General features: G+C 34.6%; 1 protein-coding gene across 1 annotated transcript in view; it reads left to right on the top strand.

The window, feature by feature from the left end:
- Positions 1–13028, top strand: part of KIF13B (kinesin family member 13B) — a 335996-nt gene that overhangs the window by 116219 nt on the left and 206749 nt on the right. The window contains exons 4-8 of the mRNA XM_023736742.1: positions 3085–3145; positions 4644–4736; positions 6419–6599; positions 10019–10106; positions 11044–11178. Coding sequence (XP_023592510.1) covers positions 3085–3145; positions 4644–4736; positions 6419–6599; positions 10019–10106; positions 11044–11178 — 558 coding nt within the window. The remainder of the gene's footprint in view (positions 1–3084; positions 3146–4643; positions 4737–6418; positions 6600–10018; positions 10107–11043; positions 11179–13028) is intronic.

Here is a 13028-nt window from a genome sequence, read left to right as displayed (position 1 = left end):
TCTACATGTACAATTCAGTGACATTGATTACATTCTTCGAGTTGTGCAACCATTCTCACCCTCCTTTTCTGAGTTGTTCTTCCTCCATTAACATAAACTTACTGCCCCCTAAGGTTCCAATCTAATCTTTCGAGTTGCTTCTGCATTGCCTCTCTGGCCTAGATTCCAACACTCACTGACCCATCCTAGGGAACGCATGCCTCCATGCCTGCTGTTTTTCTCAAAGACATGAGTGTTCTGATGTTTACTTGCTTTAAATATGTTTTTAACCAGTCACCATGTTCATTGCCCCTAGGGTCCTCTCCTAGTGCATGCTCAGAATTGCTCTTCTCCTTTGCAGCAATCTTTTTCTACTGTTTTGTTTTGTGGTTCTCCGTCTTCCAACTCCTTCCAGACCACCCCCTCCTCCCGCTCCATCCCGTCAGTCTCAACATAGCTATTTTTCAGGGATTTCTCAGTTTGTGCTGCAGCTACAAGCAAACACTCTGCTTTTAAAAACTTGCTCCTATTTGCTTTTTCTCTCTTCCCTTTCCCCGTTACTTTGAGTTAATTTTAGGTAGGAGGGGGATATAGGCATGTATACTTAATTTACCATCTCAATCTAATTTCCTTTCTTAAAAACATTAACTTTTAGACTTTTGGTCCAGGTGACTTTACGAGTTCACACAGAAACATTCTCCTGTCAATTCCAAACTCAGAGCAGGGTCACATAAAATATTTCAAAATATTAAAATCACATAATCCCATTTGGCTAGGGAGTCAATAGATGGTCCCAGATAGAATGAGAGAAAAATATAGAATAAAACTCAAATTCTAGAAGAGGCCAGACTTACTGGACCAGTAGAGACTAGATGAAACCCCAAGACTGTCACCCTGAGATATCTTTAAACTTGAAACTCAAAACATTCCCAGAGGTCACCTTTCAGCCAAATGACAGATTGGCCCATAAAATAAATAACATCACTCATGAGTACTGTGCTCCTCAGATCACCTAAATGAAACCAAATGGTAAATATTTACCCTAGACCAAAGATGGGAAGGCAAGGGAAGCTAGATTAATGGAAACAGAACAACCGGAATGGAAATAATGAGAATGCTGATATATTGTGGAAAATGTAACCAATGTGACTGAACAATAGGTATAGAAATTGTTAAATGGGAACCTAATTTCCTGGGTAAACTTTCATCAAAAAATACAATATTAGAAAATAAAACGCAACAAAAATGATGTCATCGTTCTCAAAACCAAAACATATAGTTTCAGGGACCGGCAGCGTCCTGGCTGAAGCAGCATACTTACTGAGCTCTCTGAGGTGATTGGAAGTCAACTCGTGCAGATTAATGAGGATACTCATGTATGGTTGAGGGCCAGAGGCAAGCTCTCCATGTGAAAATGATTTTGGGTGGAGTTCCTCCATGAATGAAGGGCTAAAACAGGGTTTTGGACAATGGGAGGGAGCAAGATACTGGACCTTCAGAAGACCTAATTCTGGGCTTCAGTAACTGGAAGCTTTTCCTGTAAAGAAGGCCATAACCACCCCGCCAAAAAAAAGACGTTGCCGTTGAGTTGATTCCAACTCATAGCAACCCTCCTGTAGGACAGAGTAGAACTGCCCCATAGGGTTTCCAAGGAGTGGCTGGTGGATTTGAATTGCTGACCTTTTGGTTAGCAGCCGAGCTCTTAACCACTGTGCCACAAGGGCTCCAAACCCCATAGGGTTTCCAAGGAGTGGCTGGTGGATTTGAATTGCTGACCTTTTGGTTAGCACCCAAGCTTTTAACCACTATGCCACAAGGGCTCCAAAGGAGGCCACAGGGAGAGGAAAAAATAAGTAATCACATAAACCATAAAATAATAAGCTCCCAATTAAAATGAGCTTGCACACTAACATATAAAGACATGGGAGAAAAAACTGTCATAAGGAAGCATAGCAACAAACCCTAAAAGTGGGGAGAGTTTGATGAAATTTGAAACTGAAATGAATTTTAAAGAAATTAAATTGCAATTTAAAGATGATTTAAGGTCTTTAAATTAGTACCATCCATGGCAAACAGGTATTATGAAATTATAAAACATCAACTGGTAGATGTAAAACCATTAGAATTCAAAAAAATGAAAAATATAGTCAATGAAAAACTTTTAAAAGATTGCAAAAGAAATATGTGCATACTTTAGAAAGTAGTGATAAGGCAAAAGATCAAAACAGAAGTTGCTATAATATCCCACCAAGTAACATTAACTATTATTATTATTTTAAATGTATATTCTTCCTACTTTTTATGCATATACATTTTTTTTGGTACAAATAAGGAATCATACTCTAGGTTTGCATAACTTTTTCATTAACATGCACATTTTCTTGTCATTAAGTTTTTTGTACTCTTAAAGTTGCACAGTTTTGCACTCATGGGTGTGTTATAATTTATTTAAATAATCTGCTCTTTTATAGCTATTTTCATCATTGCTTTACTGAGGATCTTTAAATTTTTTTCTTTTAAAAATATCTTTCTCTAATTATAAAAGTAAATCAAGGAGTACCTGGGTAGTGCAAACGGTTAAGCGCACTACTACTGCCCGAAAGGTTGAGGTTCGAACTCACCCATAGGCACCTTGAAAGACAGGACTGACAGTCTGCTTCTGAAAGTCACAACCTTGAAAACCCAGTTCTGCTTTGTACATATGGTGTTGCCATGAGTTGTAATTGACTCGATGGCAACTAACAACAAACAACAACAACAAAAGTAAATCATAATAGTAAAAATGTACAAAACACATAAAAGCATAAGAAGAAAACATCACTAATAATAGTCATCATATTATACATATTATTCTATAACCTTTTTTCCATTTAACATGAATAGTTTTCATGTGAAATATAGATATTTATCAGGTGCAGGGTACTTAGTTGTCCGTTATGAGACTGTACCATAAATAATAATTAATCCCCATTGTAAGACAGTAAATTGTTTTTATTGCACTATTATGAACAGTGTTACCAATGTTATGACATTGTTATTGTTATAGCATTATAAATAATATGAAGGCTTTATTCTTTATGCACACCTATTTTAATTTTTTAACAGGTGTTTGCTTATGATCATTGTTTCTGGTCTATGGATGAATCTGTCAGAGAAAAATATGCAGGTAAAATATGCAAACTACTGATAATATAGAAAAAGTGTTGTAATATTTTTTCCATAAAATACCATAGTATTATTTTGTGTAACTTTAAAAACTATACAGACAATCCTTGCTATTCGAGTTTTTATGTTGCCTGGGAAATGGGAGGTTCACAGTATGCTATTCTTGGTATAAGATGTTACAGTTAGATTAATAGGGTACACAACTGAGGTTATCTTACACACAGACACCTCCGCAGATCTTTCATGGGAACAGTAGTACACAATAGCCAGTTAGATTTCCTTAGATGTATGTAATGTAGTCTAGAGAGGCACTGGCCAAGCAGAAAAGGAAACCTAGAGTTTAATCCAAGCTCTATTCCTTACTACTTCTGTGACTTTGAGTGAATCTCTTAAGTTTTCAGAGCTTCAGTTTTCTGTCTTCAATAAAGAGGAATATACCATATTCTCTCTAAATTTTATTTCTGCTCTGGAAGTCTATTATTTTTTTATTCTCCCAAATGATGATTATGTTAAGCTCCCCTTCACCACAAATTTAGTACTGTGGTGACAGCCTTTTATTTCCTTTATTCCTAACTGCTTTTGACACCTGTTTCTGAGCAATCTATTTTAAATAATTTTGAGTGTCATATTGTATTGGCCTCTGTTATGAGAAAATAGTACAATTGCTGTTTCAAAAAATTAAGGTCCACTTGATCTGTTTGGCTCTATTATGACTTTAAGGATTGCCCCAATACCAGAACTATAATGATGATGTACTAATCTGGTAAATTAAGTAGGAAATGTGATATAATTGCATGCTGTTGCCAAAACATAGCAGCATCTAGTTCTTTCATATTATATTTGAGACTCAGAGAAGTTGAATGACTTGCCAAAGTCATATTTGATTATTGCCATATCTAATTTGATCTGTGGAGGAGGATTTAACCCTATTATTTATATCCATGACTGAATGCTGAAAGAAATTTTCAAGGTCTTTCTTCCTCTCCTAGATGGTATATATTGCAGACCCTGTAATTAAGAATCATCATTGAGGAGAAGGAGAGAGAGGGGATTGGTGTGTATGGTTGTTCTGAACTCTAGTGCCCTCTGAATAAAAGCACTAGCTAAGTGGTATAGTTAAATTCAGATCTACCCTGTCCCAAATGTAATTTTCATATATGCATATATAATATATAAAATCATTGATTGTAAAATAAGCAACTCATCAGCTTTTTACATTGCAAGAGATTCGTGGCCAGTGTTTTATTCAAGTAGGTATTACAGGGAAATGTTGTTCATTTTCCATCACATAGTAACTAGAAGTAACCTGAACGACATTAACCTTAGGAAGCATTCATCAAGCTTAGAACTCTTGTTGGGAGATAAAGAAGTTGATTATACATTTTTGAGTTTTAAAAATATTGCTATATGTAGTTTTGGCTAAAAATATCTTTTCTTCTTCTTTCTTCTCTCTCTCTCACCTGCCTTCCTTCCATCTTTCCTTCCTTCTGTCCTTTCAGGTCAAGATGATGTTTTCAAGTGCCTTGGGGAGAATATCCTTCAGAATGCTTTTGATGGCTACAATGCTTGTATCTTTGCCTATGGACAAACTGGTAATGTTAAATAATATAAAATCACTTAAGCAAATAACTTTCAGTGAAGGAGAAAATAGAACCATGTTTACTGAGTAACATATGGCTGATTAATTTTTTGTTATTTTGCCTTTAAGAAAGTACTATAGATGAGATGAGGTGAAATTAGGCAATAAGGTTAAGCTGATTGTACTGAAATCAGGATTAGGTTCCTTTTTTTTTTTTAGTGTTGTTCCTACAGGGGGAATTGGTAGCAGTTTTTTTTCCTATACATTACAGAGCTATGGCTATTGAACATACTACTAACCATGCCTAATATATATTTCATTTAAGTTTTAAAGATCATAACAGAGAAAATACCAGAAGGAACATATTTATTAACATCTTATCTATTCTAAATGATAAGGAACATTTTGATTTCTATACTTCTATGGTCAAAAGAAAATCTATTTAAAGTAAATTAGTCACTTTTATAAGAGTATATCTTATAGCTTGCCCAATTGAAAACTATTTTTTCACAGGAAAATGCTTATGCTATTTTCTAAAGACAATATTGTATAGTGGTTATAAGATCATGGACTCTAGAGCCAGTGTATTCTAGTTTCAGTCCTGGTTCTGCCACTTACTAGCTATGAAACTAGAAAAATTAGTACTTAACTTTTCTGTACCTCAATTTCCTTATCTGTAAAAAGTAGATAATAATAAACTAGTTGCTGTCAAATTGGTTCTGATTCCTGGTTACCCTGTGTGTGTCAGAGTAGAACTGTGCTCCGTAGGGTTTTCAAGGGTTGATTTTTCAGAACTAGATTGCCAGGTCTTTCTTCCAAGGCACCTCTGGGCAGATTTGAACCTCCAACCTTTCGATTAGCAGCTGAGCGCATTAACTATTTGTACCACTCAGTGACTTCATAGATAATAATAGATATTTCTTATGAGTTGTGGTAATGAGTTAATGTGTGAAAACTTTAAGAAAAAGCCTGGTGCCTAGGAAGTGGTATATTAGTTTTAGGTATTACCGTAATAATACAGTGTTAAGTGACGAAAGTAGTAACTTGTGTGATTAAAAGCATGTTTACAAATGACTGCTATTAAAAATGGGAAAAGGAATTATACCTAAATGTTGATAGTTACAGTCCTTGGGTGGTAGGGCTATGAGTAGTTTAATTATTTTTTCTATTGAATAAGTATTTCTGTCAAAATGGGGAAAATTTATGTTAGAAAAGGAAGATTATTCTTTGGTTTCCACACCATTGCCAAAGTGGAATAATAAGTTAATTTGCTCTGGGGCCTGTAGGGATCATTTATATTTTTTGTGCTATGTGGTTAGGGATAGGCACAAAAGTGGTGGGAATAGACACAATACTATTAATCACACATTTTCCCAGTTAGTTTTAGAAAACTTCTCAAACTTCACTGTTTTTAAATTGTTTTTGAAAAAGCATGAAGATTATTAAGGAAGGCTTTTGTCTTCTTTTTGACTTTTTTTTTTTTTTTTTTTTTTTACCGTTTTTGGTCTTCCTTTTGACTTTCTCATGTGCAGTAAGAAAGCTTCTGCAGTTATTATTCTTATTATATTTGGGTACATTTCTTATTGTATTTTGGGTATTACACCAATTGCTAGTAATTTATTATCAGCAATGAAAGGAGGGTTATGTACTTAAACTTTCAAAGAGACTGTAATAACTATGATTTCCATATTTTAGGATCTGGAAAATCTTATACCATGATGGGCACAGCTGATCAACCTGGATTAATCCCAAGACTTTGCAGTGGCCTCTTTGCACGAACTCAGAAAGAGGAAAATGAAGAGCAGAGTTTTAAAGTAGAAGTGTCTTACATGGAAATTTATAATGAAAAAGTTAGAGACCTTCTTGATCCCAAAGGGTAAAAAGACTTTGAGACTTTAATGGTATAGCATTATGGACTAAAACAGACTTAATTAATTGATTTAAGTGAAATTTTCATATTGAACTCTAATAGAGAATCATTAGTTACTGTCTGGGCTTTTGAAATTAGGGCTGAGAAGAGAAGGGAGCTTAGGGCCAGGACAGTGGCTGAGCAGCATATATTTGTTTCAGACTGTGTTTCCCAGATTTCATTCCAAAGCCAAAAACAAAAAGTATTTAGTTATTAATTTAGATACTAAATTAGATACTAAATTTAGATATTTAATTCAGGTACTAAATTATTTTGTAGTCAGAGTAACTGGTAGCCTTAAACAATGTTTTTGTTTTTGTAAACTAAGAAATTTCAGGTGGAATTCAGCTGTTTGTAGGCTGTGAAGACATAATCAGAGATATGAAAACTGAACTTCTGGATAGTTCATTTTATAAATTCTCTGAAAAAAAAATGTCCACAATCTCATGGCTTAGACTTTGAAAGAGAAGATGGCTCAATAGTTTTGGAAAGCTTTCAAAAATGTTGTTCTGAATCTTCAGTCATTAATGAGCCTACTGAGGAAGATGAGGAGGTACCTGAAGAAATCTGTTTATTGCACGGGGAGTTCTCTGAGTTCAGATTTTGTGGAAGTGCAGCAATGTAGGGAAGGAAACAGGGATAATGACCATAGGAGAGTGACTTACTGATGTAAAAACAATTTTAGGAAGGTCAAAGAGCCCAGTGAACTGAGGCTTGCAAAAAGTGCTGAGGACAACAAGGGAATATTTAGCTATGTTTGGATGAAGAAGATGATCAAGGAAAGATGATCTTAGAGACATTGAGTCATAGTGATAATCAAAGAAGACAGAATTTCTTAACTCCTAATTGGCATTTATTTTCTTTGACAAAGATAATAATCTTCAGGACTTTCACAAGGAAATTGAATTGACACCTAGTATTTCAAAAATTTACTTAACAGACATTTATTGAGTGATCATTATATGCCAGACACTATGCCAGTCATTGAGGAAGAGCTCAAAGTATGGATAAGATGACAGTTTGGAAGGTAATGTGCCATTTAAGTCAAAATAGGGAACAAAAGGAGTCCAGAGGTAGGTAGGTTATGACTTAGGTACCCACATCTTGCTTAATACTGTGCGTTCGTACATTTTCTTGCTCTGCCTTGAATACTTTTTTTTGTACCTTTACCTCTGTGAAAACCATCATTTTCTTTGAGATCCAGCCCAGACCTAGTCTTTCCAGAAATTCTTAGCCAACTGATTTCATACCTGTTCATTCTTGAGTATTCCACCGTGCTTGGGTGGACTGTCATGAACTTGGTCATGTACAACTTCTTCGTAGTCTTTAGTAATTTCTTCTGTTTGTCTTCTGTATAGTTTAGTAATTAACAGCATAGGCTTTGGATTCACATAGCTCTGGATCCAGTCCTCTGTGTAGTACCTTTTGAGCAAGTTTCTTAACTTTCTAGATCTAGGTTGCACAGAAGGAAATGATAATATTACATAATATCTCAGAGGATTGTTGTGAAGATAGACTGAGATAATACACCTGAGGATGTAGAACATTTACTAGAATATAAGTGCTTAATAGTTTTAGCTATTGTTTTATCTCCCCTATTAAAGTTTCTTGAAAATTGATTAAAAAACTCTAAAGGTGATCCCTTTTTTAGTCAAGAACTATTTGAGAGAACATCTTTTTATTCAGTTACTAAGTTTATTAATTTAACACCTGCTATATGTAAAAATGTAGTTAGGTTGTGTTACTCAGGAGATAATAAATACAGTATATATTATCTTTGAAAAAAGGGGAAAATGAAAGGAAAAAATAGTTAATTGAATATATCCTGGAGTCAGAACTGATTCAAATATTTGTTCAGTATCTACTTCATCAATAGTTATGTAGTAATAAATGAAGTTTTTAGTGGTTCATCCTAGGGTACTATAAAATTCCAAATTATCAGACAATATTAAGGCATAATCAGTGTATTGGATTTAAGAGTCTTTCCCCACTTTGTAACTTTGCTGGTTATATGAAAGGTTATTCTGTAACTCTTCTTCATTATCTCATCATAAGTGCCTCTGCTTGCTTTATTATGGACAATAGAGATTGGATCTGGTTTCAGCTTCTGTGTTAGTTTCTCATTTTATACATTCTTTATCATTATCTCTTCCTCTCCTGTTTTTTTTTTTTTTTTTTTTTTTGTTACTACATTATCTCTCCAGATCTCATAGGCCAGCTATGTTAGAGTCCTCTTCATCACCTTATTCTCCCTTTTTCTTTTCCCCACATTGTAGCCAAGTTTGTTCATTCATTGAGGGACTGTTATATGCCAGTAATTGTGTTAGGAACTTCAGACCCCAAAATTAATAAGACATTGTTCCTGTTCTTATGGAGTCCAGAGTCTATTAAAGAACGGATATATGTAGTAAGTTATTGTGACCCATGGTGAGGAATTGGAGAAGAGGTGGGCGAGAGCAGATCATAAAGGGGCATATATATCAAGCTGAAGAGTTTGGACCTAATTTGGTAGGTAACAAAGAGTCACTGAAGAATTTTAAGAAATATAATTCATTTTATTATTCACTTATTTAAAAAATAAGATTTTCTGTAGTTCAAAATGAGTACACATTCATGATAGAAAATGCAGATAAACAAGAGAACATAAAATGAGAATCACTTGTAATTTCATCATCAGCAACTAATTCTTAATATGTTTTGGTTTATGTCATTAAGTATGCTATGTGCCCTAGGTTTTTGGCGAATACCCTTTAATGAGTTCATCAGTTCCTTGTTTACTAAGATTTTTTTTAAAAATATGAATGAATATTAAATTTTATTGAATTCTTTTTCCTTCATTTATTGAAATGATCATGCACTTTTGTTTTTTCCCTTTAGTCTGTCAGTGTGGTAAAGTGCATGAATCTTTTTTTCCAATGTTAAAACAGTGTAGCAGCCCTGGAATAAGCCAATTTTGTGATTTTAAATCAGTACTGGATTCACTTTGTTGTTTTTTGTTTAGGATTTTGCATCTTTATTCATGATTGAGATTGGTCTATAGTTTTTCTTTCTTGCAGTTAACATTTATTGAGTTTCTGCTCTTTGTACTACATTCTGAGATAAGACAAGTAGATTGTTTGTATTTATTTGACTCTGCATTCTTTGTGGTAGTAAATAGACATGCCACAGTGTACCCTTTCGAGAGAGATGATATTTTACCACATTATGAAGTTCTTTTTACCGGTCAAGATTTTAATTTTTGGTTTAAATTCTTTTGGGATCAAGTCAGTTGGTTTTACTTATTTGAGATCTTTGTTGAATTCAGTGTATATATTTATGGAGTATGGTTGAGTCCTTTTTAAAACTCATTATTATTACAAAATTGTTTCTTTGTTTCTAATGAACAGAAGCCGTCAAACTTTGAAAGTCAGAGAGCATAGTGTGCTGGGACCTTATGTGGATGGACTTTCTAAACTGGCTGTCACAAGCTACAAGGTAAAAACATCCTTTGTGTGAATTACGTAAATTTATGGTAAATATTTTGTTGTTTAATTTGTGACAGTTTTTTGAAATTAAAAGATTACAGTAGCATCACTTAATAAATCACTTAAAAAATCTTCTACTTAAAAAGCTACATGTTGCTGTTAGGACAGTTTATTTTTGAGAGAAAATGTACATATTTGCCAGGCATACCTGTTCATCAGTTACAAGGCACACATTTGTTTTCCCCATATTTTATGATCTCTAAAATTGTGATGTGCCTTACAATTGCTTTGGCCTTTAGTTAGTGTTCTTCATTTTCAAACTTCACAGTTCTGCTTTGTGTGAATCCTTTAGGCTTTGTGTACTGGGGAATGAAGGGGGCGTGGGATGAGGCACTATGATGTCATGTACGTTGAATTAAGAGTCAGAGAATGTTGATCTAGTGATACTTGCTCCTCTTGTTGCCTGTATGACTCTGGATCATTTACTTTACCTCACCTAACCTCTTTGTCCTAACTTTTAAAATGAATTTTATTGTCTTGACTGTCTCATGAGGTAGATTCGTTTGTTCCTTGTTGGATGTTTCCTTCATTTAGTAAACAGTTACTGAACATTTTCCATGTCCCAGGCATTGCTAGGTGCTGGGGATATAAAAAATGAATGAGATGGCCCATTCCCTCAAAATGCTTACGGATGTTATCAAGGTATTATAAAACAGCATGGTAAAAGCAGTGACAGAGCAGTGATAGATATATGTTGAGGAGTCATAGTAGTTCAGAGGAGTACTGTTGTGTTCTGTGGAGCTTAATGTACATTGAGAAACAAAATGTAAACTGCAAATGTGGTTGGCTAAGCAGTGAAAATCTTAATGGTTTTTCATAGTATAGCAGAGTTTTAATGTTTATTAGACAAATAATGAAATGTACATCTCTGAATTGTTTCTGTTTAGGATATTGAGTCTTTGATGTCTGAGGGTAACAAATCTCGTACAGTTGCTGCAACCAACATGAATGAGGAGAGTAGCAGATCCCATGCGGTCTTCAAAATCACCCTTACACATACTTTATATGATGTGAAGTCTGGGGTAAGTGTTCAGATACATCACCTTATTTTAATTTTTAAAGTGGATTTTTATCTTATTTTTTTCAGGTGTTAGATGAATTAAAGTTCTAGCTAGACGTGTGTACTAGTTAGGACTCAGGACAGAAAGGGGTTTAATACAGGGAATTGAGTGATTACAGAGTTGTTGAGATCACCAGAGGAAGAATGGATTCTTGACTGAATCTCTAGGAATAACTCAGAACATACAGATCTGATCCATCAGGGATGCTGTTTTCACTGGAGCTATGAGTTCAGGGCACACCCCAGAGCTGTGATCCTGGAAGCAGGAATCAAGTTGCTGCTACCAGTGCAGCTACCTCTTAGCATCATAGAAGCTAGAGAATGTATGCTGGAACGCTCCTATGGAAAAAAACCTCATGTTTTCATGATCTAGCTTGCCAGCAGAAAAAGTAAAAAAAGGAGTAGGGGAACGGCTTCTGCTTTCCGAATCTTAAGCAGGTGATCTGACTGGCAGAACCTAAATCATATTGCGAGCCTGGGCTGTAAGGGAGTCTGAGAAATGTCGGTTTTAGCTCTTCAAACTCTTCAACTAAAAGATGGTGGAACAGAAGCTGAGCAAGTTGATAATCCACAGTTTCTACTACAACTCCAGTTCAGCCTTCACAGAAGCGTTCCTTAGCCCCTCTTCATCCACAGACCCCTGCCTTGTCTGCCCAACCAAGCTGGGTCTTTCTTCTTCTAGCATCAGATCTCTCTCACCCAGACCAGGCCTCGTACATGCCTGCCACGTGCAGTGCCATTCTCCAGACTGTGATGGCTAACTGTTAGCTAATGTCAGTGCTGTCATAGATTTTATGGAGATTCTTTTGAAATATTACCTTCTAAACAGCTAAGTATTAGGAGGACTAAACTGCACTGGGAAAATTACACTATAAAATTGTAGATTTATAGAATAATCTTGTGAGTATTTGGTTTGAATCTTGTGAAGAGTAAACAGACTAGAGATGTGTATGCTTCTACCACATTGAAGACTTCTCCGCTGACTCATCCATTTGTTTTCCCTTACTTCTTAATGTTAATTTTTGCATATTTTATTATGATGCCTTCCCCCCCAGTGAATCAGTTTCAAATACAAGATTCTAAAATAATCACCCTGGCAAAAGTGCTATATTTTGGGATAAGATTTTCATTTGCTGAAAGCATGTTTTTTCTTCTTTTACCATCTCAGATTAGTATAACAACAGAAGTTTCTTAGTTTCCTATTTCCTTTTCAGCATAAAACAAAAAACATACTGAAGACTTTTATTTATTTTTAAACCAAAAGTACTTTTGATTCGGGAGGCTGAATACCTTTTGTTAGCAACACATTTACATCATATATTTTAAAGGAAAGTTCTAAAAAATGATCCCATCTATAGATTTTGGCATTGATTTCCCACATTTCTCACATTGCTGCTGAAGTATAAAATATCCATTACATATATGTTTGTGTGTTCCTGTGAGTATGATACAACTGTTGAATTAAAACTATGTTTTAATTCGGTGTATTGTGTTTGCAGCTTCCTTCCTTAAAGATGTGGTGTTTGTGTAATTACGTTGACCTAAAGACTTACAGCTCACATTTTTATTTACAAAAGAGAAATTTTATCTACTAAAAAGATGCCTGTATATGTCTGATCCGGGAAAACAATGTAAATCTAATACTTGTAATTATGAAATAAGGGAGTTATTATATATGAATTATATGAAAAACTTCAGAAAGTGTTTTTGATTTATTGAAGGATTCTTCTGTTGTATAAAATTCAGATTAATTTTTTTAACTCAATGAGAATTTTAAGTATTTTGCCTCAGATAAATATTCATGAAATTTTA

Source organism: Trichechus manatus, unplaced genomic scaffold, assembly GCF_000243295.1.
Source record: "Trichechus manatus latirostris isolate Lorelei unplaced genomic scaffold, TriManLat1.0 scaffold00091, whole genome shotgun sequence".
NCBI lineage: Eukaryota > Metazoa > Chordata > Mammalia > Sirenia > Trichechidae > Trichechus > Trichechus manatus.
Note: the sequence above shows the minus strand (reverse complement) of the source record. Positions and strands in the feature narration are given on the sequence as shown.